The sequence below is a fragment of the Salarias fasciatus genome, chromosome 3, assembly GCF_902148845.1.
Source record: "Salarias fasciatus chromosome 3, fSalaFa1.1, whole genome shotgun sequence".
Classification (NCBI taxonomy): domain Eukaryota; kingdom Metazoa; phylum Chordata; class Actinopteri; order Blenniiformes; family Blenniidae; genus Salarias; species Salarias fasciatus.
Genome location: NC_043747.1, coordinates 10,879,061 through 10,904,458, shown reverse-complemented (window position 1 = coordinate 10,904,458; position 25,398 = coordinate 10,879,061). Strand labels below are relative to the sequence as shown.

At 45.2% G+C, this 25,398-nt stretch overlaps 2 protein-coding genes across 4 annotated transcripts in view; both read right to left on the bottom strand.

Annotated features, from left to right (window-relative positions):
- cited1 (Cbp/p300-interacting transactivator, with Glu/Asp-rich carboxy-terminal domain, 1) lies at positions 1-10,771 on the bottom strand. Of its 2 annotated transcripts, none has more exons than XM_030087966.1 (2): positions 10,669-10,771; positions 1-1,949 (listed from the first exon to the last, which is right to left on the bottom strand). In XM_030087966.1, exon 2 carries the CDS (start codon positions 1,928-1,930, stop codon positions 1,343-1,345), a length of 588 nt encoding a protein of 195 aa, XP_029943826.1. In that variant the 5' UTR covers positions 1,931-1,949; positions 10,669-10,771; the 3' UTR covers positions 1-1,342. The 2 variants fall into 2 exon arrangements, with proteins under 2 accessions (XP_029943826.1, XP_029943825.1); XM_030087965.1 differs by lacking the exon at positions 10,669-10,771 and adding an exon at positions 7,542-7,737.
- hdac8 (histone deacetylase 8) overlaps positions 8,021-25,398 on the bottom strand; it is a 23,717-nt gene continuing 6,339 nt past the window's right edge. The window contains exons 10-12 of one of the 2 annotated variants that reach the window (XR_003931202.1): positions 19,963-20,068; positions 14,639-14,901; positions 8,021-8,032 (exon numbers count right to left, since the gene is read on the bottom strand). Coding sequence is in view for 1 of the 2 variants with exons in the window: in XM_030087964.1 (XP_029943824.1) it covers positions 14,879-14,901; positions 19,963-20,068 (129 nt within the window). In the remaining variant the exon portion in view is untranslated. Of the gene's footprint in view, positions 8,033-14,250; positions 14,902-19,962; positions 20,069-25,398 lie in introns of those variants that run through there. The other variant, XM_030087964.1, reaches the window with a different exon arrangement.

Here is a 25,398-nt window from a genome sequence, read left to right as displayed (position 1 = left end):
TGTACAAACAGTGATCGGTTTATTCAACAGAACAGGTCAGAAATCTCATTTTTGGTCTGAACACACTAAAACCGACCCCCAGTGTGTGTTTAGGTCAAAGGTGTGCAAAGAGCAGTCTCCAGGCTGAAGCGTTTCTTATCGGAAACATGAAGCTCTCGTGACATTCAGGCCCCGTGGGGCCGAACCGAACAATCTTGCAACTAGTATCAAAGTGACAGAGCAGGAAACAAAAGAAAAATCGAAGGTTTATAACCGAAAATGCTGACAAAACATATGAGCAATGCCATTTTGATGAGCGACACCTGTGTGACGAGGCCCGTGTTTATTACCCTGTAGGAGAGAAAACCAAGAACATGCAGTCGTGAGTTGCGTGACCAACCGACCAACCGATCGACAAGCCCTCAGTTGTTTAAATGCAGCCGTGTTCCAGAGCCAGACACAATTTACTCCATTCATGTCCGATGCTCCGGCAGATTCCACATTTCTTGATCTAATTCATTACGTTGAGAAAGGTAGGGCCCGACTTCAGACGCGCGTACAGAAGCACTCCTTGTCCAGGATTCCTGATGGGTATCAGCTACTGTCTTAAATAACATGTTCTGTGAATACAACTGGTTGAACTAAATTCAAACACAAAAAAAAAAAAAAAGAAAAAGAAACAGAAGCACATGGAGATAACCAGTTCTCAGACAATCAGTTTCTTTGTGAAGCCAAGAGACAGGAGTCTCTTTCCCGTGAGACCAGAGTCTAATATCGTCTATAAAGAAAACAGGAAGCGTAGTGTTTGCCATCCTTTGCGAATTTCCCATAAAGTTCATTTTCTTTCAGTGCTGACTTGATCAAGAGAGAACAGCTCAAAAAAAAAAAAAAAAAAAAGAAAAAACAAAGAAGCCCAACAGGTGTGTCTTACTCGTTCGTTCAAGAGATCGTCTCAAATGTCTCCGTCAGCTCTTCTCATGTCAGTCAACTTCTTTTCATTAAGCCAGAACCGGAGGAAAGCCTCTCACTCCCCGTTTCTGCTAAAGCATTTAAATGAGAGGGAAAAATATAAATCACAGGGCGGGGGCCGCCGCTGTTTTGGAAAAACGCAGTGTTTTACGGAAACCGCCTCCAAGACGAAAATAAAATAAATCAAAAGCCAGCTTTTTCTTTGTGTTGTCCGCACGGAGCGAGTGAGAAAGCAAAACAGAAACGGGAGCAATCTATCACTTTGTCACTCGGGCTTTTCGGTTTCCTTGTTTTAATCACCCAAAAAGCGAACGAAAGAGTAAAACCAAACGCTGAGAGACGTCTCCTCTGTCTCCGTCGGTTGCTTCTACGCCGTCCGGTTGCGTTTCCACCGTCAGCACCCGGCCGGCACGTCTGACATGAAGTCGAACTCGTTCTGTCCCAGCCACAGCTCGGGCAGCTCGTTGGCCCGGTCCAAACCCAGCTCCACCACCAGGGACATCAGCACCTCCTCGTCCACGGGGTCAAAGTCGATAAGTCCACCGGCGCCGGAGCCCTGGCTCCCCATGCCGATCCCCACGCCCATCCCGCCGCCGGGCGGCCCCAGGAGCTGGCTCCCCGCTCCCAGCTGCGCGGCGCCGAAGCCCCTCTGGGCGCCGCCGGGCGCCGCGTGTCCGGCGGAGGCGCCGGCGAGGTTCTGGTAGTGCGAGTTGAGCTTCTGCAGCTGCATGCTGGCGATGAGGTGCGGCCCCGTCTGCAGGCAGAACGGCTGCGGCTTGGAGAGCGGCGCCGACGACGACGACGACGACAGCGACGACGACAGCGACGAGCCGGGCGACGGGGCCGGGCCGGCCGACGGGGAGAAGGGCACGGCGGCGGTCTTGGAGGACGGGTAGTGGAGAAGCGAGGTGAGAGGGGAGGAGGAGGAGGAGAGGTCCTTCATCGCAGCGTGGGCTTTGCCAGGGAGCAGCAGTGAGGTCATCACCGGGAAAACCCCGAGCCTGGCGAGAGGACGAGAAACCGGGAAGAGAGGCAAGACGTTAGGAACTCGTCAACAAACTCAGCTTCTCGGGCATCATCGAGGCTAGAAGTGACTACTGAGCTGAAAACTACTGTTACTACCTTTATAATCGAAAAGTACACAAACTGAAATTACAAAACGTCAAGAAAAAAAGAAGCCCTTGGAAGGTCATTTCTACCAAACGTTCCAAGTTTTTGAGCCAACTTTGAACAACTTTTCCAGGCAGGCATCAATCGCCACTGAAGTCATCTGGTCCCAGAACCCACAATGCTACTATTTCATTCAAGTGTTTGAAGTTCGTACATGATCCGCTCAAACCACTGCTGTGAAACAGTGTTGAACAGTATCAGAAGAACCCGTGAATATCTGACAGAGTGTCATGATAACGATCGAATTAGCGGATGAAACACTTCTGACGAGGTTAACATCTCTGAGACTTGGAGTCATTTGTTCATAAATGATAAGACGCTGCTTTAATTTGGTGTTTTGAGTGCGTTCCATACAAAATACCCCAAAAACCCGCTCCCCGTGTGCATGGCTGAAACAGCAGCTCTATCTGTGTGGCGTATTTAAGCTGTATTTCCTCTTTATTTGGTGCCGGCCGTTAAATTTTAGTGTTGGTTTTAAGAGCCTCTTGGTCCTCAGTTGTCCTTTCATCTGGTGAAGAGCGGCTCCAGAGAGAATCACTCACACACAGGTGTGAATCAATGCTTGCCCTTTTTACTTTCTTGCTTGCGCATGTATCTCTTCTGCTCGACTGTCTTCTGAAAACTCATTTATCACATTAGAGAAAGGAGTAGGATGGCAAAGTGTCTGTTTTCTGTTTGTTTTCTGGTGGCAGGGACTTTCCTTCATTCACTGCATGTGACTACTGGCTAAAATCAGATGCTTATCTTTAAAAACATCAGCATCACTGTTTCTTTAATAGGCTAAATACCTAAAACAAGCTGCACGGGTTAAACAGAGTCAATCTTTAATCTCCAAGGTAAAAAATGTGTCTGTCAAGTTCCCACTTCTTGTTTTTTGAGCCTTTTTGCGTGTTTTAAAAAGACAAATGAGATGACCGACTCCTCCGTCAACAGCGTGCCATAAACATGGTTTTTACGGCTCGGTTGTGTTTATACTCCAGTTAACGCTTAACTTTTCAACAAATGAACTTTATTTACAGTATTTTGCAGTCACACACGAAGAGAGAATATTTCTTAGAGAAGAAATGATCTCTCACACATAATCAAATCAAACTGGAAGCAAGCAGGCAGCTAATTAACCCCAAAACGGCCTCTTTTTTTGTGTTTGAAAGTTTCAAAAACTACAGCCAAACCCCCACATGTGCACATGTTACCACGCAACTTTTTCAGAAACAAAAACTAGACCACTTGTTGGCATGAGTGAAACATCTGATGACTGAGAGAAGGGAAGACAAATCTCTCAAGCGGTCATTCATTAGCGTTTCCTGAAAAACACGCGGCTGCTTCAAGCCGCAACAACACGGGCGTTGTTGACTTAACAGCAGCTTTACTCATGTTCTTATGACCCGGCGAGTCTCTGAAAGTCAGATGTGTCTGGGAAAGAAAAAAAGAAAAAAAGGCACAACGGGGAGACCCCGGTGCCTGAACGGCCGCATGACTCGCTGCGTTTGAAGCCGATTTTGTGTGTGTGAGCTCGCTTGATGTCTGCTTTTCCTCCTGACCTATTGAGCAGCAAATTAACCATGAAAAGCCTGTGGGGAGAAGGCCCGTGGGTGCCAACGGGGTTAGTGGGTGTTTATAGGGTCTGTGCATATGTGTGTGTGTGCGTGTGTGTGTGTGTGTAGAGAGAGAACGCAATACAACAGAGCCTTTGAGGATCTCAAAGAGTGATTGGGTCACATGGGAGGATAAATACATGTGGACCCTGAGAACAGACCATATGTCTGAGTCTGTGTGTGTGTGTGTGTGTATGTGTGTGTGTGTGTGAGAACCAAGAAAGTGTCACCGCGTTGCACAGAGGTAAAAGGGGCAAGTGAAACGCAGCATGTGTGTGTGCAGAAGGACTCCGCGAGGCTCATGTTGAAGCCTCCGAGCTGGTTTATATTACACACACAGTTCAAACAGCATGTGTGTCTGATCTACAAACACACACGACGCAGCTATCCTTTGAGTAAGTTAATCGCCTAATAGTATATATGTGCTGATTTGCACATGCATGCACACATACTCCCTCCTCCTCCTCCTCCTCCTCCTCCTCTTCCCAGCACTAGTTCTTATTTAGGGAGAACATAATTGCTACAGGCAGGCATGCAGCTGCACTCGACTGATAGAGTTAACACACACAAAGATACCAAACAGCTGTCAATGGCAGGGCTGTCTGTGTGTGTGTGTGTGTGCGCGCACGTTCATTATTCATTGACTGATTACTGTCAGGGCCAGGCTGCACATGGTGTCTCTGTTCAACAGCTTTCCACAACATGAGTCCAGGAGATGCAAAAACAAAAAAGAAAAGAAAGAAAGAAGAAGAAGAAGAAGAAGAAGAAGAAGAAAAACAGCACACCAACTCGGGCCCAGATCTGCAGCAGGATCAAGCTGCAGCAAGGCCGTCTTTGTGCTGTTTACAGAGGAGACATCAGGATTAATCACAAAACTTCCATGCCTTCAAACTAGATGCAGCCAGTTTAAGCATCCAGACAGTGAAGGGCTAGCAAAGGTTAGCCAAGGTCCAGCTGGCACAAGGCAGTCTGGGTATCTCCAGCAGGCTTGTCATCAGTTTGGAAAAAATCAAGGAAATGTAAGGAAACGGTCCATGAGAACATCTCTGCTGTGCAACTCTCCTCTTTTTTTCCGATTGATTAGCAATCAGATCTTCAAGGATAATGTCCTCCACAGTCTGGGGTCAGTTATTTGTGAGTCAAGCTACTTTTTTTTTTTTTTTTTTTTTTTTACTGTTTCAGAGCCCATGATGAAAGGCGGCGACTCGCGTCAGCGGATCTCAACGGTGGAGAACATATCAAGAGGTTACATGCTGAGCCATATTTGGGAAAAAAAAATTGCTTTCAGTCCGAAGGAAACGAGGTCAGAGATTTCCACAGCTGTTCTATAGATATGAAGAGCAGAACGCCATGTATCCATGCTGCTGAACAGTTTCTTAACTGCAGTATCAAGTGCAGCTGCTGAGCGATATCATTAATGCATCTGGATTATTTATTTGTAATTCAATATCCTCAATGTTTAAGGAAAATGCTGGATTCAGGGCAAATTTCTTGGACTTTTCAGCTGGGTGGTAATATTTTATGACAACAGGTGCAATAAGCATTTATTTGCCACCAAGTTGAGTTAATTCCGTACACTTACAGCCACTTCACACCTCTCGCCGCGCACTTTAAGTCTGCACCGACGACTTTATACCACTGCAGCCACTCGCTGGATTTCTCCTCCACATGGTCGAGGCTGTTGACACGTCAGGGACCGAATTACTCCAGCAACACACTCGGATCTGCTAGTGACAAGCTGCAATCGATGTTTGAGAGTTACAGCCAAAAGCAGCTCAACATAAGATCGTGGGCTCTTCATTTATTTAATTCTTAATTAGTCGGTAATGAACAACTAAACAAGTAACTCAGCTGAGAGTAGATGCATTACAGATGCTCAATCTGAGCTACAATCGCTACATGTGTCCAATAAATAAATATAAACATTGCTCGAAGAAATATTAATATAAAAAAATACATTGCTTTTTTCCCCATAAATCATTTAAGCCATAACTCCTGTTAGACCATGAGAGCAAGTTTAACTTTGAGTATTTGATTTCGGTTTAAAGCTTCTTTATTAGTGGAATCCAAACTGTTTCCTTAAGAGTCTCCTTTGGTTTAAACCATAAGCAGACCTCAGGGTTTACTGATGTCACACATTAGGAATTATGGGTATTTAGGCTGCTGCCTACTGGAGGCCACTGTGTGCAACGGAGGAGAAAAAAAAACAATAGAAAAAGAAGAGAAGCTGCTATTTTTGTTGTTGTTGAGTGGATGTGATTGGAGATTTTAAGTTCCCAACAGCACATACTGGAAACTTTCATTATCACACATCTCTCTGCGGTTTAATCCCCGCAGTTTTATTTGCTTGTCCAAGTGTTCCAGTTGTGAATGGCGGCCTTTACATAACCGTTTATTTGAGCACGGGGGAGAAATGAGACTGAGGCTCAAGTGTCGCTGGAACTCATAATAACCCTAGGCCGACTGTTTTTGTGTGAGGCGAGGACGAGGCAGAGTTCCTCCTCCTCCTCCTCCTCCTGCTGGGCAGAGAGGAGGACAGCTCAGCGGAGTTTAGGAAGGATGCTGTGAGAAAAACTGCTGGAGGAGCGCCAGTGTTTTTTCCTGTTCACAGCTGACCCCGGCTCATTGTGTTCTTCCAACACTTTTATGAGATTGTGAAATAGGCCCCGACTCACCCCCCCCACCACCCCCCTCCTGTAAATTATTTCATTAGCAGTCTAGGCTGCTGTCTTGGCTGCGGACTGGTCTGCATTTGTTTTAATTACGGGCTATGAAAGTCTGCTCTGCCGGCCGGATTAGTCGCAGAGGATGAGGGCCTGAAACTTTAAAATGGCCATAAACAATGAAGATTGATCATTAGAACCTGAGGCCAATAAATCACCCCAAATGCTGAAAGAAAAACAGAATTTCTACAAGTTTTCGCTTCATTAATTACCAAAACAAATTTTTAAGTTTAGGTGAACTTCACAGAATTCATTTTTTAAAATTAATTAGAAGTAAAAATCAACATTTCACTTAATAAGACTCACTTGCAGACAAACAAAGGCTTGCTTTAACACAAAAAAATGCTTTAAATTCAGTTGTAAATCTTCACGATTCTTGGCATTTGGAACAGCTGCAGGTGAGGTTATTAACAGACGATCAGAAAAAAAAGAAAACCTGAATATGCCTGGAATGTCAAGTGAAATGACACGCAGTGAGAAAACTGTGTCAGTGTTGTGATTTGTGCTGGCAGCGTGTGAATAAGCGCGCGCACGCACGCATTCACGCACGCACGCACGCACGCACCAAGACAGCAGCAGCAGCAGCAACACCAGGGGTTTCAATTACACAATTAAAGCCTGACGAGCAAATTGAAACGTCAGTGCGCGCGCCTCTTTCACTCTCTCACACGCGCCATATGCTGCCCGAGAAAATGCATTCACCGCGTGCTGTAACTGGACGATTGAGGAAAATGTCAAGTTAAAGATAAGCACGTGCATTTTTCTTTTATTAAATTGAAGGAAACTCAAAATAAGTATCATATGCATTCTTTAATATTGACTTTTTTCTCAATAAAAGTTAAAAACACACCAAATTAAGATTTCTTAAATAAAAAAAAAAACTCGTGGTCGCCATTATTTTGAAATATAATGAACTTGGCTGCTCTCTCCTGTCTCTGACCTCCTTTAAAATGTTATGTAAACATTCGAAGGAGAGAAAGATCTCGTTAAAGAAAAGAAATATTCTCAGCAGACGTGAAGGTTTGCGTGACAAAACACGCACTGACAGCTGCTGTCATCGCGCGCTAAACACAACGCGCACACGCAGCGAGGAAAGTTGACTGACCTGTGAGAAAAGTCCGGCGCAGCCTGGAGCCGCAGGAGTAAAAAACAAATAAACAAAAAGGAAAAAAAAAAAAAAAAAAAGTGGAATAAAGTCAGATTTGTGCGGCCGGAGCGTCCAGAGAAGTGCAGCCGGTGGTTATTTCAGGAGAGGGAGGAAAGTGGCGCACTGGCTGATGGTCTGCTGAGGATCCGGAGGGTCTGTCAGCTCCTCAATGAGCTCGTTACCGGGTAAAAATGCATTTTGAGCTCTCTCTCTCTCTCTCTCTCTCTTTCTCTCTCTCTCTCTCTCTGTCCTCAGCGTCTGGGGGTCCGGACCTGCTGCGGTCCACAAACCAGGGACTGGATCACCTCTGGATCCGGATTTACCCAAAAACATTGGAAATGTTTTCAAGTCAGTGTATCACATGACATGCATGTTTTCCTAATACATTCACATTTTTCTTCTAAATACATTTATTAGTACATTTATTTATAGTATATTTTCTTCTTCTTCTTCTTCTTCTTTTTATTATGATTATTGGTGGTGGTGGTGGTGGTGGTCAGCACTCTACAAATTAATTAATTGATTAATTGGTGATTTGTGAGTTTTTGTGCACGGTTTTCCTCCTTCTACAATCTAAAACAGGCGTGTGGACTTATTGGTGACAATGAGTCCCCGTTAACACCAAACTTTTCAAGCGACAACAGAAAATTTTTCGTTGCAGACAATGATGCTCAGAACCACCGAAAGTTCATCGTCGTGTAACTGTTAAACTATTCTGAAATAAATATGCAAAAAAATATGCATTTCCATTCGAAATGTCTTGATCTGATGATGCAACCAAGTGATTAATAATATCTACATTTTCCAAAGTTGAAAAAAAAAAAAGAAAGGAAGCAAGAATTCAGTCCGGCTCCGTATCTGCTGTGATCCGTCATCCGGGTTTTGGGATCTGCCTCTCTGCAGGGCAGATGTTGCTCATTCTGAACCCCATCAGGAGGAAAATGGACCATTTCAGGACCCCTCAGTCTTTGTCCATATCACTCATCCAAAGAGAGAGAGAGAGAGAGAGAGAGAAAGAGAGGGAGAGAGGGCTGGAGGGGGGGGAGACCTTGGTGGTCTGTGGCTCATTTGCATAACTACATGTTCTCTCTGGAGATGTCCTCCTGTGATTAGAGACACTGATGAATAAGTGCCAAATGGTCTGAGGCGGGCTGGTGCAGCAGGGAGGAGAAACATTTGCCATATTTGATGAGATTCAACAGTTTTTTTTTTGCGCGGCTTTGAAGATTTTCTCGTTACTGGTAAATTTAGCAGCTTTTAAATAGGAAGTGGCATCTGGGAAATGCTGAGCGACGTCGTTTTACTGTCGTTTTTTTTATATTGGAGGGAAATTTTGGCCATATAAGTTTGGCTTTATTGTGTCATAAAACATACACAACACACTATAAAGAACAACTTTGAGGAGTGCGGCGGATGTGCAGGGAAAACACAGAGAAGCTTTTAAAAATCAAACGCTTAATGTTTGCAGAGCATTTTCCCTTTTTCTAATCAAAACAAAGCAGTTTTTTTCCTTTTTTACATCATTCCACGGCAATATCTGAGGCAGGAAGCACCATGACACAAAAACTGCATCTTTATTTTTTGCCATTTTTCCAGGAAACTCTTTAGTGAAATGCATTTTTGCATTAATAATTCACTTTTTCAGCAGCAAATCAAGGTAAAGACTATGAAAAGCATTAAAAAATCCAATACCGAGTACATTTTCCACTCATTTTTAAGCTGCAGCTCCAAAAGCCAGTCACATTCACGTAACTTGTGTCTTTGTGTTTGTCTGGTAAATCAGATTCTGGCAGACACACTCATCCCCACAAAAACACAAAGGCCTTAAAGACTGAAACTGAACTGATATATATCTTTCTTTCGACATGTGCAAATGTAATTTTAACACCCTTGTGGTTTTTGGTTTTAATGTTTTTTTTTTAGTGATTGATTGGTTCATGATGCTCCACAGCTGTAGGAGCATTCTGAATAAAATATACTGATGACGTTACAGCCGATCGTCTTGGGTCACGGTGAACTTCGGCTACGCTGTTTAAAGCTTTACAGCTGGGAGAAAAACTCCAGATCACCACAGATTTTCTTCACCCCCCCCCCTTTTTTTTTTTTTATTCATAAGAGACAACAAAGGTGGAGACGAAAAATCACTGAAAGTGTCTTGGGAAAACCTCCTTGGTCCCCCCCCAAAAAAAACATAAAGAAACCCTCCGTCCCTCCCCCACGCCTTGCTAAAAAAAAAAAAAAAAAAGCACAAGTCCAGTCCGCATTCACCATTCACCTCCATTCATCTCAATGGATTTGTGGCGGGAGGACGTCATTACGCGGCGGTAGCGGCGGCGGCGGCGTGCAGTCAGCGCGGTCAAGTGCCACGCGCTCGGCCCCCTCTTCCGTTAAGCAGATAAAAGGTGGCATCTGTCTTTATTGTGCGGGTAAATCCCCTCCGCCATTGACCGCGGACACTTCACATGTTGATGAGAAGGAGGGAGGACTTACAGACAGAGGCCCTGCGCCGCCGCTTTGTCCCCGCCGGGGGAGGAGACGTTATGCAAATCAAACAAACCGTTTGTGATTTCCTTCTTTTAGCAGACAAACAATTAAAGCGTGTTGGTCAAACTGCCAGAGCGGGTTCTGGATTCATGCAGCCAAGGGTGATAGATTTCAGTTAAGAGTCTCAGTGGACTTCCATCCCAGGTTTAACGGAAGTCTACGAAGCTTTTCAGTCCAAAATTTCACCATCAAACACCGTCACTGACCTCCAAAGACTTTAAAAGGTAAAAAAAGAAAATAAACAGTTGGGATTCGCAGGGTTCATGCAAATGTTGAACACAACTGGCAAACCTTGAAACCAACAGAAGCCGCAGAGAAACTGAAGAAGAGGAAGGACAGGCCTTCGGTTTTATCTACACTTTCCACTCGTGTTAAATGATACTCTATTCAAAGCGCTGGCCGGGCTGCGGCGGGGCCCCGGCTCTGATTTGCATGCAAGTCGTTGGGAAAGTGTTGTGTTCGAGGTGCGTTCAATGCAAACCAGAGCAGGAAAAAAAAAAAAAGGAAAAAAAAATCTCGTAACCGAGATCATTGAGATCACCTGTTCGGCTGAAGCCGTGACCTTTTCTTCAGGCAGAGACTGAAACTCCGCCACCTTCAGATGGGACGGGACTCCGTCCAAAAAGCCTTACTCACTTTATTCCTTCCACTTTCATATCGGAAAAAATAAATCCACGTACGTCCAGGGGAAACCTTTCGGAGCCAGAGCTGAATTAGGAATGAATACTGGCGGAGAAAAACTTCCTTCACTTGGAGATGTTGCATCACACGGCCTGATTATGTGGGATTTAGAAAATGACGATCTCCACGGTCGAGGGCTGAGGTAATTTAAGTTTCGAGCTTCAAGCGGAGGAAGGTTATGCAACGTTTACTGCACCGACTGAGTTTTCTTTTTGCGGTGAGAAGAAATACCAGTCAGTGTGAACAGTCACATTTCTGTGGCACGAAAGATTAATTTGACAGCAATCAACTCATGAATGACAACAGAGATGTATGAAAAAGGTAATCGGACTGAACTTTCTATTTGTTTCAGTGAATATTTTGCTCAAGAAACACCTGTCAGATTGTCTAAAACCACCTTTCCAAAGTCAACATTGAAGAGGGCGGGTAGGAAAATGACAATCCAACAATTCCAGCTATTCCATTCATGGACTGCATCGGGCTTTTAGTGGTCAGGAGACATGCCGGAATCTGACAGCAATCACCTCATGAAGCAAAAAGAAGAAAAATGATGTTTTCCAAAGGAGTTGGCGTATTTGATCATTTGCATGTTAAACAGATTTGTGGGAAACCAGCAGAGAAATCTGCAAATGAATCAAACAGCGATTTGCTTCTGTGACCTCCTGGGAGAGCTTGACGGCATTCGCTCAGCGTCAGTGCGTCTCGTCTGGATGCAGGTGAGTCCGGGGTGTGTGTGTGTGTGTGTTTGTGTCTGCTCAGGGATGGACAATCCTCCTGGACTTTCAGCTCCTTGTTCACTTTTTACAGCAGTTAGAAGCACAAGCTTAACTATTAAGTCAGAGAGCGCCCAAGGCCAGAATCTTGGGTTTTTAAATCCGTGGCGACACTGACGACATGGGAAAGTTTTTGTTTTTGTAGGACACACACAACACTTGGACCCAAGAGGATTCTCGCTTGGGTGTTGTGTTTTAGTTGTGCTTGGCCACGTTTACAGTCGTAAACATCCCAAAAATGTCCCCCTTTTATTTTTGTTTTCTAAAATAAGAACCTAAACTATGTTTTTTTTTTTTTTTTTGCCTAAAATGAAATCCAGGAATTCCAGCGGTGAAACGAATCCTCCCGAGGGCCCCAGACTTTTTCTAATTTGACTCTGTGGAGCACCAAAACACACACACACACACACAAACCTCTCATGTCTGTCATGTTTACAGGCCCAGCCCGGTACCGTGTAAACCCCATTGCCCCCCCCAAACCCCCCGGCCCCCCCAACTCCCCCCTCCCAGTTTATGAGATAGAATTTCAATCGTCTCTCCTTTTCCGAACTCGTAAACGGTGTAATGAGTTTCATTTGCTTCGGCTACGTGGGGCTCAAACCACCGCGGTGACCGCAGCAGTGTTCATAAAGATCACAGGGAATCCTCTCAAAAACACACACACACATACACACACACACATTATTCAGGGCTTCACTTCTGCTCAGCACATGCCCGCCTCTCTGGCTGGTGACTCCTTACATTTGGTGTGAATTTCCAGGTCATTAATTTAGGGGGGGGGAAGATCACTTCTAAAGGAAACTGCCCGACGTTTGTGGTTCCTCTTTCAAACGCCCTCCATTAAAGCCTCTATTAAGCAGCACGCACTGCGTAAATCACCGCCTGGAACCGGCGAGCGGGACGCACGACAACAACACCACGCAAACGCCTGCTGTGGCGTGTTTGTACACAGCTTTAATGAGAAAAAAATAAAAATAAATAAAAAAGACTGCGTGGAAAGAAATGTTGGATTTATATTTGCAATTCTTAATTAAATGAGAGCTATAAAAGATTACTTCACCTTTTAAAAGTGTTTAAAAAAAGCCCAAAATGGATGGATTTGCTAACGTGTATTCAAGGGTGATGAGGGTTTCTTGAGAAGACGGATCCTAAAAAAGTCTTCAAACCTCCATCTGGAGCTCGTTTGGAAAAATACAATTTGTGTGGTCCAGAAAAAAACTATTTTAAGAGTTAATTTTGAATGTTTTGACATGGGTTGATGCTCAGAAATGTTTTTTTTGGGGGGTTTGGAATACTAAAAATGTAACGACTTTGTAACTGGGTGGCTGTGGTCGGTTCTTATTAGTCCAGTGGTGATGTGGTTAGTTAACTCCTGGTTAGTGGAGCGCTGGATGGCTTTACAACAGTTCTCATCAGGTCAATAAGAAGGTCAAAAAGTTTGATAATCAACAAAATTCATGAATGGATCCTCATCTAAGCGTCAGTTTTCTTTACACGGTTTGAAACTGCCGGAAACGTTTCTGTGAATGAACCGGTCGAGGGCCTAATTTCTTAATGGGACGTCTATTCGTCTCCAAACCGAGCCGCGGCGTGTTTTTCCGCCGTGAAAATCCTCTGCTTCATTAGGAGGATTTGAGGATTTCTGTCACGCAGCGGCGGTTAAAGCTGTGCACAGCGGAACGGTCACATCGCAGACACCACAGCCGCAGGGATTAAACCAGATTTCAGCAAACGATGTTCTTTTTTTCTGTATTTTTAGAACTTTTTTTAACAATACCCTTAGTCAGGTGATCACAGTAATACAGCAAATACATGGGAACACAGCGTAGACACACGTATGTGGATGGATTATGGAAACAGTAATGCAAAATGCCAACACTCATGTAATTATTCAGTAAAATCACTTTTCCAGTTGTCATTAAACTGCAGGAGGAAGTGTTTCCAGGAGGGAAATATCCAAAAATAACCATTTAACATAGGACAGAACTATTAATGGATGACATTAGTGTGAAAACTATTTAAAAATGGTTGGAAAATGCCACTTTTTCTATTTTAATCCCAATAAAAATAAGCGTTTATTCAACTTGTCCATTTTCAGAGGAATGAAATGTGATTGTTAGTCAGGTTGGACCAACGTTTCTGCATTCTACCAAGTTTTTCTTGCCGTAAGATAAAGTCAGGTCGGTGCCACAAAAAAAATCAAGTCAAGTTATGAGTGAAACATGACATTAACATTTCCCGCTATGAATGACAATAAAACTTTATTTTCAGTTTTTCACAAGAGAAATCAAATCTTTTAAATGTTTAATATAAAAAAAAAAAACACACGTTAAAAAAAAACACATCAAGATATACATAAAGTAGTCAAACATGGGTGGAGACTGAGGTTAAACGTGACGACACATGCAGGCCAAACGTTCTGTGTTTGAGTTTTAGGTGCTTCAAACGTATTTTTCTGAACTCTTCAGCTCCTCCAAACCAGTTCAGACCTGCTGTTTCTATTCCAATCTCCCTTAAAAGTCATGTAATCGCCGTTATTGTCTCTCTACAGAAAAAATAAAAAAACCTTTTGAAACTTCTCCCGGCATATTTTCCATTTGCATTTCCAAACTCCGTCCAGATGTTTAATTTGCGGACTTTGCCCAGGGCCCGAAAACAGGGATTTAAAAAAAATGGTGTAACCGGCTTATTTCCCAAACTTTCGACATACTTTTCACGACTCTCCGGACATGTCCAGAAAAACTCAAGGTCTCAGCAGCGCCCTTTGAGGGACGCCTGTCTGTTTTAGTGCTTATCTGTCCTCGGGGTGGGGGGGGGTGACGGTGAAACCGGACTCCAGAAAAATCTGCTTTTTCCATTCGGCTTTAACACGCATCCCTCGACAGCGAAACACTTTTTTTTTTTTTTTTTTTTACATAACCGCGCTGAACATACCGTCAACTCTCCCGCTCACGTAAACACGCATACCTTTTCCAGAAAGAATTAAAAACAGTGAACATTGTAGAGCAAACCACATCAGCCACCCCCCTTTCTTTCCCTCCCCTCCACTTATTAAACTGTTTTCCCCTGGAAACACTCGGCTAATGTTTTCCAAACCCCTCTCTTCTTCTCTTTTTTCCCCTCCCTCATTCGCTCCATGCCTCTGGGCCGAAGGGGTCCGCTGCATATTGTCTTCATTACAGCCGGCGAGAGTCGACCTGGTTTGGACACATGCCTTGTGTGTGTGTGTGTGTGTGTGTGTGTGTGTGTGTTGAGAGTGTGTGTGTGTGAGCGGAGGAGGCCGAGGCTGCCGACTCCTTAAACCACATTCTTTAAATTCCCTGTAAACAAGAAAGGGAGAGAGAGAGAGAGAGGGGTGAGTGTAAGTAGGTGAACATAAACAGGGTGAAGGAAGAAAAAAAAAAAAAAAAAAGAAAAACGGGGTCAAACTCGACACATTAAGCCACAGTAAAATCCACGTTTTGGACACCAGGAGAAACCAGAGATGGAAACAGTGAGCAAGACAAGCAAACACAACCTGCTCCACAACATCTGGCTGAAGCCACTCCATATGGAGACGCAGACGATCAGGACACTTCGCCTTGTTTTTTTTCTTATGCTAAATGGTGTGATTTGGGAAAAGTAAATATGTGGCCCGTGCACGTTTCCACGTGCGCGTCTGCTCCCTCGATGGGTGTGAGTAATTGCCCTGACGCAGTCGGGAGAGGATGTCCTGTTTGCGGGGCCATTGTGGAGCTGTCAGTGGAATCCCGCCGTGTTCGGCCCGCACTGACAACAACAGCTCTGATCCTCCATCACGCTGGAACACACACACACACACCGTGCACGTGACCACAAGTGATATGATTTAATAGTCGACATTTAGTGACAATCTGCATGCAAAGTTTTTAAGACACGCCTGAAACTGTCTTTGAAGTACATCAATTCAGGGAATGTGGGTTAATCTCACAGCATGTGAGGCTCTCAGGGAACATCTGTGCTGTGAAGCATTGACCGAAGGCGTGCGGCGTTTGGGGAACACCTGTTTAAAGACCAAAACACTTCTTGCACGCGGTAGAAGCCACAGAACATGTGAGATCATTTAAAAAAAAGCTCAGTTTGCACAGTCCGTACTATCAATCATCATTATTTTTGTCAGACATGAACATTCTTTTAATTAATTTGCACCTCAACTTGCCACAATACTGTACTTTCCACTTTAAAACTATGTGCTGATACTTCAATAATAAGTGTGTTTAACACGTATTTAGAGGTATCTCTTTTCCACATTACATAATTTGGAAACCCACATCCAAGGACTGACTGAAGGATTCCGCGACAAGGGAAAACTGGAATCACTTTTGTACCGAAAACAGGAAAAGTGTACCAGCAAAAGAGGAACAATAGACAGAAGCGGAGCCTCGTTCACAGGATATTTCCATAAAATTCGACGTGTGACGAGCTGTGACAAACCGTGCATTTTAAAGTTTTACCACCTGACTTCTAAACTTTATTTTACATTTCTCTACTTCTATTTATTTCCTTTCCAGATGTGAGTGTCTGGTAAACTGAGGGGGGGGGGGGGGGGGGGGGGGGGGGGGGGGGGCTCCGATATTTACTACCCGCGAATGTTAATCCATCACAGCGTACGTGGGTGGGTACCGGCGTGCGCACGCGCGCGCGCTCGTATATCTTCCCCCTTTTCCGTGCAGGTTTTCATGTGTTGGGTGTAAAATCTCAGCGCACGGTATTTCAAGCAGCTTGTCGGAGAGAAATAAACGGGGGGTGGGGGAGCGGCAGGATGTGGAGATGCTGCAATATTTTCCCCGGTGATACGCGCGGATGAGACGCGGTGACGCAGGGAGGCTGGCAGTACGCGCACACACTCTCTCTGACACACACACACACACACACACACGGCCACACAGGGCCTCGGGGGAAATCACGCCACCAGTCCCATAAACTCCGAGCCGTGAGTGAACAAACGGCCCCCGCAGCTGAGGCGGCCTTGGACAGTCACCTCATAAAAACCTCATCTTAATTAATACAGTCGCAGAAAGACAGGAACTCCTAAATGTCTGCAACAACTGTGACACTGCGTATAGTTTTTTTTTTTAAAAAATGACAGTTTATGGCAAGAACGCCAGCCAGACGCTAAAAGTAGACGTGGCTCTGGTGTCTGTTGCTGAAATAAGTCGCCCTTTATTGGTTTTTATAGCCTCAGTCGCTCATAAAGGCTTTAAAAAAGAACTTCTCAGCTGCGTTATGTCTTATCCAACTGTTTGAGAGCGAGAGTTGAGCTCAGGATGCCCCCTGGAGAGGTCACCAGTCCATCACAGGACCAACAGAGAGAGACGCCACCATCAATACACCCAGCATGCATGTTTCTGGACTGTAGGAGGAAGTGGTATTACCTGAAGAACAAACACACACACACACAGGGGAATCACGCAAACTAAACAGAGAAAGGTCCTGACCCAGAATCAAACCAGGATCTCCTCGCTGTGAGGCAAAGGAGTTCACCGCTTCACCTATCCTGACCTTGTTTTCCACACTGACGAGAAAAAAAACCGTCAAATCCTTCAAGCATTCAACGTAACTCTAAGGAACACAGAACACACACACTTCCACCAGAGACCCGATAAGATCCATATTGCACTTTGCTCTGAAAGTCACTGGTGCATCTCTGAAACGCCGTCTCGTCTCATCAGCGTGAATCGATGTTTTTCTCCTAAACAGTTGCACGGGCCGAGGAGTGTATCTCGCCTTACTGCCACGTGTGTGGTTTGAGACAACATGACGCACGCTGAATGAAAATGAAAAAAAAAAAAAAAAAAGAGGAGAGGATTTGGAAGATTAAAAACTTTAGAGTCCACACAGAGCAGATGGACACACACACACACACACACACACACACACACACACACACACACACACACACACACACACACACACACACACACACACACACACACACACACACACACACACACACACACACACACACACACACACACACACACACACACACACACACATCCATATGCTGTCGCACTGCCCAGATTCTCAGGAAAACCAGTATTTATTAGCAGCATTTAACTTCCAAACCGGAGAAACGTTATCCACCCCGATGATGTCAGGCAAATGTGTGATTTCCTCGAGGTGTGTGTGTGTGTGTTTGTGTGTGCCAAAGACAGTGAAACTGTGTGGAGTTTGTTACTTTGTACACATTTGTTAAATGTATATTTTTTACATTAGCAACTATGCAAATTCATTTACTGATTGGAAAGTGAGCGACAGTGGTGTTAAACCAGCTCCTCATGGTGAGTTTGGCGTCCTGCACGCAGTTTGATCCAGACCAAAGCTACAAACTAGTCCAGACATCAAAGGGAGATTGTCGTTTTTTTCTTCAGCACTGTGCATCATGTACATAAGAAACATTTTAGATGCTTATGGAGTTCCACAAGGGAGCCTCCTTGGTCCACTATTGTTTTTGTCATACAAACCAATGTACCTTGAAAATTTCTGGACTTTAATTTCAGCTTTTCTTTTCAGCAGCATACATTTCTACAGCGTATCATTGTATTACATAATTGGCGCATGTATTTAGTTGTAAAGTGCCTTGAGTGGGCTCTAAAGTAGAAACATCAGATGACAAATTAAAATAAAGATTCCTATAAGTGGCGATAACAGCAGAATAAGCTGTTTGACATCCCAAGAGCTGAATTGGCAAACTTTCAAACAAGACATCCCACATGCTCAGCACTGCCGCTCGTTCCACACGCCAACACCTACAAGGGAAAATAAACAGGCTTCTCAACAGTATAGGATTCATCACTGAAAACTACCGCTCCAAACAATGACCAATCGCAGAGTTTCTTACTTTTTGTGGGGTCTTTCCCCTGTGAATGAGGGAAAAGGAGAAATCCGATACAGGACAGACAAGGCAGAGAGGGTGAGGCCGCCAGACAACACTCGGCGGCGTTTCTCTGCATCTTTGACTTGTTTGTGATTCATTCTTTTCCCTTTTATTCGCTTCATCGATCGCCTCATACGCCGGTTCCCTCTGCCGCCCCTAATCAAAGCCTTACGACTGGAAACCGGCGATGCTTTCAGCATCTCCGACGGCGATGATTTAAAGAGAGCCGACGGACCGGCCGGGTCGGACTCCTCCGAACTCCTGCTCCGATACGACGTGACCTGGAGTTCCTCCTGGAGGAGAACCTCATGCTGTTTGCATAAAGCAGCTCTGTGTCCAGCAGGCTGTCTGTCAGTCGTCTGAGTAAGACGACCTGTTCCACTTTCAGGGTATGAAGTTTGACCTCCTAATTGATAACATGTCTCACTTAATGCGGGTAAAATTACAGAACACGAGTTGTCCTCTGGTTGGATTTTCCATTCGCGGTGGGGGGAAATAAAAGAAAACAACATGCTCCCTCATAAATTCCCCTGACATCAACACTCCTACCTTATAGCAGTCTGAACAGTCAAGTGATATAAAAGGCTCAACAGGTAGATCCAACTTACTGTCAACTCCAATTCCCTCCGCCGTCTCTGAAACGCTTTCACAATTCTCTTTGAAACCCCAGAACCTCATCAAGGCCAAGAAGTGAGTGAAAGAATGGAGACGCGTGTGTTTTCACAGCAGAGGTCTCTGTTCACAAGTGTCTCTGTGGCTTACTGCCTCGCGCGGCTCCAAGAATCTTTATTTTTCCACTGATTACGGCGAACACTCCCTTCGCCGAATGACAGAATGATGAGATATAAAATGAATTTGGTTAAGTAGGAGAGATTTCCTGTTGGTCAGTGGTTCACACTTCGACTTTCCAGCTCTTCCCAATATTCATATTCCTCTCAAAACTTGCAAAAGCGTTCTCGAAGTGAACCGGACTCATAAACCCCGCACCTCTCAACTTTTCGCCTGCTGGTGGGAGGGGTGGGGGGGGGGTGGGGGGGGGGGGGGGTGTTCTCCTGGGAGCTGTGGGCTGTCAGCGCCGAGGCGTAACCACAAACATGGTCACGCAGAGAGATGGACATACAGGCACCAGAGGCAGATCGAGGTGCAAAGAGAAAAAAATACCACATGTACGAAGAACCACACCATCAATGAGAGGTTGTGGGTAAAAGAAGAAGAAGATCACTCACACACACACACATATACACACATAAAAGGATGTTCAGAGTCACAGAGAGGAAATAAAAAGAAAAAAAAGAACAAGCTATACTTTCATCCCAGACAGAGACGTATAGAAACAAGAGCAGACGCACGAAGGCCGCGGATTAAAAGAGCAGAGCGGAGACGAAAGGGCCGTAGGTGAGGGAAGGGGCTCGGCGCAGCACGGGAAAACAAACACACAGCTGTTTACGCGCCGCACCCACACACACAGGTGCATCACACACACCTTTGATGGTGCTGACGACCTGGTCCAGGTGTTTGTTGTCGTTGCGGTCTGGTCTGCAGCTCGGGCTGATCTCCAGCGAGTAGTCTGGTCCGTATTCTGTAAAAAACTAACACAAACACACACACACACACACGCGCGTGCTCGTCACAACTTCAGGAATTATTCATCTTCCTCTTGCTCAGTTCTAATTCCTTCCATCACATCTGCTCACGATCACTTCTGCCAAAGAACACTTTCTCCTCTTTGTCTACCTTTTTCTACAGAAAGCATCTGTTTTCCTGGAACATTTCAGCCTGTTTAGAGTTTGAATAACTGGAAGATGATGACTGCTAAAAACTATTCAATATTCGGACTTTTAAGGGTAGCCAAGAAAAAAAAAACAACTCGTGTATCTCTTATTTTAACATTTTATCTTTTCATATTGCATACTCTTCTTGAACGATAGTCCTGAAACCATTTTCAATACTTTTATTTCGAGAAGAAAGTTAAACATCCAATATTTAAAGCCATTTACTCATTTTAAAAGGGCGCAAACAATATCCTCCATTAAATACGCTACCAAACAAAGATTTCGGTGGGCTCTGGACGATTGCACATCCACATAAACAAAAGCGAGGCGGCGGAGCGGAGAGCAGCGCAGGCTGACCGGACGACGCAGTGAAGCGGCTTTGCGTGGATCCAAAGCCGGAACATTTAAAAAACCTAAAATCTCTCCCTCAAAAAAACGGACTGTCCTGTACGAACTTCCCGGCGAAGGTTACGGCAACACAGGCTGCAACGCCAACCGGACCCAGAGACCTTGGCTTAAAAAAAGAAAGCGAGAGAGAGAGAAAATCCGTGAAAGTTGTGGATTTCAGGGTCGAGTGTGTTAAGTGCCTGATAGTAACAATGACAAATTAGACTGTAATAATGATCACGATGATTTTTACAGCTGCTTGCAATCACTGCAACAACGTCTCACTCCAAAGTAGGATAAAACCTGCAGAAATGTCACCATTTCATCAATATTTCCACCTTATTTCCCTTTCTTTGGTATTTTGCTTGAGGCACTTTTTCTTCTTCTATGGATTTAATGGTGCAGGAATGCAGACTGAGCGTCATCCACTGCAAATGAACGAATTTCATGTCAATATATGTAAGAGAGTTAAGTTTTTTTTTTTAATAACTCTAGATGTTTTAGTCTGGACTTTAGGAGTTCTCTATGCGCTCTGTAGTCTGGGGGTCGCATTAACACAAACAAACGCACGAAGCCGTCTCGCCTGGTTCATGGACAGAGAGAAAACATAATGCAGAACACAGAAGTGGAACCGCAAGTCAGTCAAACTTGCTTGAAGACAGGCTTGGGCCTCACCAGCATAGAGAGAAAAAAATAGAAAAGGAAAAATACCAAAAGGATCCTGGCATTTCATGCAGAGGGGGATTAAAAAAACAGAAACAGGTGGACATCCAGAGGCCGGGTTCAACCAGAAGTTAGAACCAGAGCCCGTTCGCTAAAAAAGAAACGATTTCCAGGGAATCCGCGAGGCCGTGACTCGGTGCCATGAGAGCAAAACAAACTCTGAGGCCGGTCCTGACCACAAGTGCGTCAGCCCGCTTGCAGCCGCTGTTGTGAAAGCCTTGGACTCCCGAGGACTCAGCAGAACATGGCCGGCGAGCCAAGGTGGCCCAGGCCCGAAAACAAAAGGATCAGTCTCACGGAGAGAGGGAGAGGAGAGGACTTCAGCAAGTCCTCGCCCTCAGGAGCCGGATCGCAGAAGTAAATATTGAAGTCTGTGTCGAATAAATTCAGAAATTTCTCTCTAAACACATTAAATGGGAGCGACTGATTGCAGCGTTCAGGAGAGACGTCACAGCCGTTTAAACCTGGTCCTGGCAGACCGCTGCCTGGATGGGTTCTGACATTTGAACGCGTCATTGAAGAAAGTATTAATTAAGATCAGCACGCAAGAATAACAATGTTATCCTGCAGATCATCTACATGTGGAAAACGAATTAAAAAAACTCATAAATCTCTACAAGTGACTGAGTCTGGCTGGACAAATGACACCGATTGTCAAAAAACCACACGAGACGTTTCTCTAGATGATCAGAGTCCTCCTTGAACTCATTACCGTAATCGCTCCTGACACTGATGCCAGGGCAATTTTCGAGATGGGGATGTGTTGTTCTGAAGTGGAACTCCGGTGGATTAACCGCACGTCATTAGAACCGGCTTCAGAGGGTCGGAGCAGACGTACACACAGCTGATGTGAGCCGACGTGGGCCAGGAGGACACTTCTGTTTATCTGAGCACAAAGCCCACTCTGTCTTTGTTTAATAGGCTGGTGTGTGTGTGTGTGTGTGTGTGTGTGTGTGTGTGTGTGTGTGTGTGTGTGTGTGTGAGTCAGACACGGGGAATGTGTGCTCATGCAGTAAATACAGATGAAGGTATGAGAGCATGTGTGTGTGTTTTCATGCTTACAGAGGTAAGGCCCCTCCGAAAAAGTGTGTTTGTCTGCTTCCAATTAGCTCAGATGAGTTTCTGTGTCTTACCTCCGGTCTGTACAGAGCTCTACGTGAGGGCAGTTATTCAACACACACACACACACACACACGTGCGCGCGCAGACACACACAGTATTCCCATGAACCCGGTGCTCTGTCTCCTGCTGTCCAGCAACACACAAACACCAAAAACAAAAAAAATCACACACACTGACACAGTCTCCCGCAGGCTGCTTGTTTGGCTTGGATGGAGAGAGAGACTCACATATTTCTATTAAATCTTCAGGATATTCCTGACAGAAACAGAAATGGACAACGCCGTGAAGCCGGCGCATATGGGAAAAAAAAAAAAAACAAAAAAAACAAGTGTGATAAAGACCTCGGTGACGCCGCACATCTACGTCACCTGGGCAAGGTCAGGAGACAGAAAACACCCGCTGCCTGGCTCCAGTGTCTGTGGAAGAGACGCCCGGGGAGATAAATCGGGAAAGGTCTCTGGTTATTTACCATGGTCCTTAACATGGACCCTCTGCTCATCACTCACCGCTCGGAGGAGCTTGTTTGTGTGAGAAACGTTGGCCTTGCTGAAGAGAACACCGTGTAAAAGACTACGCCGATGCTCAGATCGACTCGAGATTTTATCATGAAAGAGCATCCTGACGTCCCTCAATACGTTCTCGGATCGTCTGCGTGCCTGTGAGAAAGTCGGAGTGTGTGTGTGTGTGTGTGTTATTGCGCTCCGGCCCATCTGCGGGTTTCTGTGTGTGTGTGTGTGGAGCGTGTTTGTTTTTACAGCGATCAGCAGGATCTCCAGCTATGAAGGATGCCGAGTCGCGCAGCGGAGGGGAAAACGTCCCGGGAAACAAATGGTCTCCGTCTGCCATCGAGCTGCTATCTAATAAATGTTTTCAACACAAGGAGAGGAAAAAAAGAAAAAAGAAAGGAAAAAAAAAAAGGCTTGATGCCCAGCTCCTGGTCACACGCTGCACGTACAGGTCTGGAATCTGTCTCACTCTTCCCACCTTTACATCCATCCATCTTTTTCAGCCTCTTCTGACAGTTTTTCCTTGTAGGGCTTTAAAAAACACCAAAAACATTGTTTCTAAACTTGATTCGGGAAAAAACTTGAACCGCAGCCAGCGATGCAGGATGTCTTTAAAGCCTCTCATGTTAGACAAAAGATGCTCTGCAGACAGTCCATCACAGTGTCACCACTCCGGTGTTTTGTTCTGAAAAACATCCGTTTCACGAAAGCGAGGGGGACGATCTGTCCTCCTGGACAAAGCGCCAGAAGCGAGGCTAATAACACGGTTTGAGTGACTTCAGAAAGAGAATTCAGGATTCAGCTGCTTGTTTGGACAAGTTGACATCGGCTGGAGGAGGATTCCCTTAAATGGTCGACCGCTGTGGTCAGGGCCGCAGCGGCGGAGGGAATGGAGCTGGTGTCAAATTACAAGCATTCGACACTTTTCGTAGGCTCAGTCATGAAAATTCAATTTATTTGGCTGTTTCTTCGAAGTTGAAGATGACTGTGATCATGATCGAGTCTGTCCCTGAATTAGAGGCACAAAAAGTCATGAAAATGACAGCGACGTGTTTCCCTTGAAGGGGAGCGGGACAGGAAGCTCCGTCTGACGCTTCATTGTTGGCACATCCCGACACACATCCACCACTTTCTCCCTCACGCCAGGGTGTTGAACGACCCTCAGCAGCAGCGTTTCGAACATCGAAGAACCAGCAGAACAATATTTTATCCCTTCAATCTGCTATTTTATGAAAAAAAAAAAAACTTTGGTTTTCTTTGGATACACACACTCCGTGACGTTTCCGGCGATTGAGCCGCTGACTTTTGGGAGCCGGCACATCCCCTGACGGCAGCGAGGGGCAAGAACGGGAAGCGGCCGCAGACAGGAAGAGAGGAAGTAGAGAGGCGGGACGCTTCCCCGCTGCCAATCTGGGAGCAGGGACGTCCTCCCTTCCTGTGCGGCTCGGAGACGGACGCTCGTTTCTACTGTATTTCACTGCAGACGAGGGAAATTCACCAAAACTATTTGAAAATTCAGGAAAAAAAAAATGGCTGCATCTTATAAAGTCATGAGTATTTCTCCTTTTTCCAGAAGTTCATTTCAAACTGTGAACAGTATGAACAATGAATTTACTTCCACAGAAAACAAAACCGGCCATAAAGTCAGTCCGTGCCGTTACAATCGGAGGCGCTAGCCGACCTTTGACCCCTGTGCCTATTCTTAGCTTTGCCCTGTATTGTTGCACTTCGATTCACACGCAGATATGCCCCGCCACTATCGCACAATGGAAGAGGACGGGGAGGGGGGGGGTTTCAATCAAGATCAACAAACCCCCAGTGGACGGCGAGGGTTAACGACTTTCGACCCGGTGGCGCAAAAACTGCGAAACGTCACTTTTCAGCCGTGTTTCCATAAGATGTTGGCGCGTTGCTGCCGGGCCATTGTGTTGGTTATCTGCGGTGGAATATTTTGTCTCGCAATCAGCGAATATTTCAGCGCTGTGACAGGCAGTCCGTGTTCTTCCGACTGCTGTTTCGGATTGTTTCACACAGTTTGCGCTCTGAGAAAATCTGAGGCTCTCGCTTCGGGGGGCAGCGAGAGAGGACAGAATATAACAATACTTTTCATGCATTGCCTAGATATGTTGTGATGCCACAGAAGTAATGGACCAAATAAATTTAAATAACATTTTTGCGCTCTCGTTATCAATTTAAACTGCACCGAACTGGCAATTGTTGTAATTTTCACAGAATAAAACACTTTCCCCGATTTTCCCGCAGCAGGAACAGCTGTTTCCACCACACTGGTGGTAACTTATCATACAATGAGGCACATAAAAAAGGCCATAAAACAGGCCGGGGCATTATCTGAGTGCGATGAATGTGTATATTCATGTGGTCTACAGTAGAGCAGGAGGCCTGAGAGAC

Coding starts and splice junctions, on each gene's coding strand:
- cited1 (XM_030087966.1), bottom strand. CDS start 1,930: ATGACCTCACTGCTGCTCCCTGGCAAAGCCCACGCTGCGATGAAGGAC.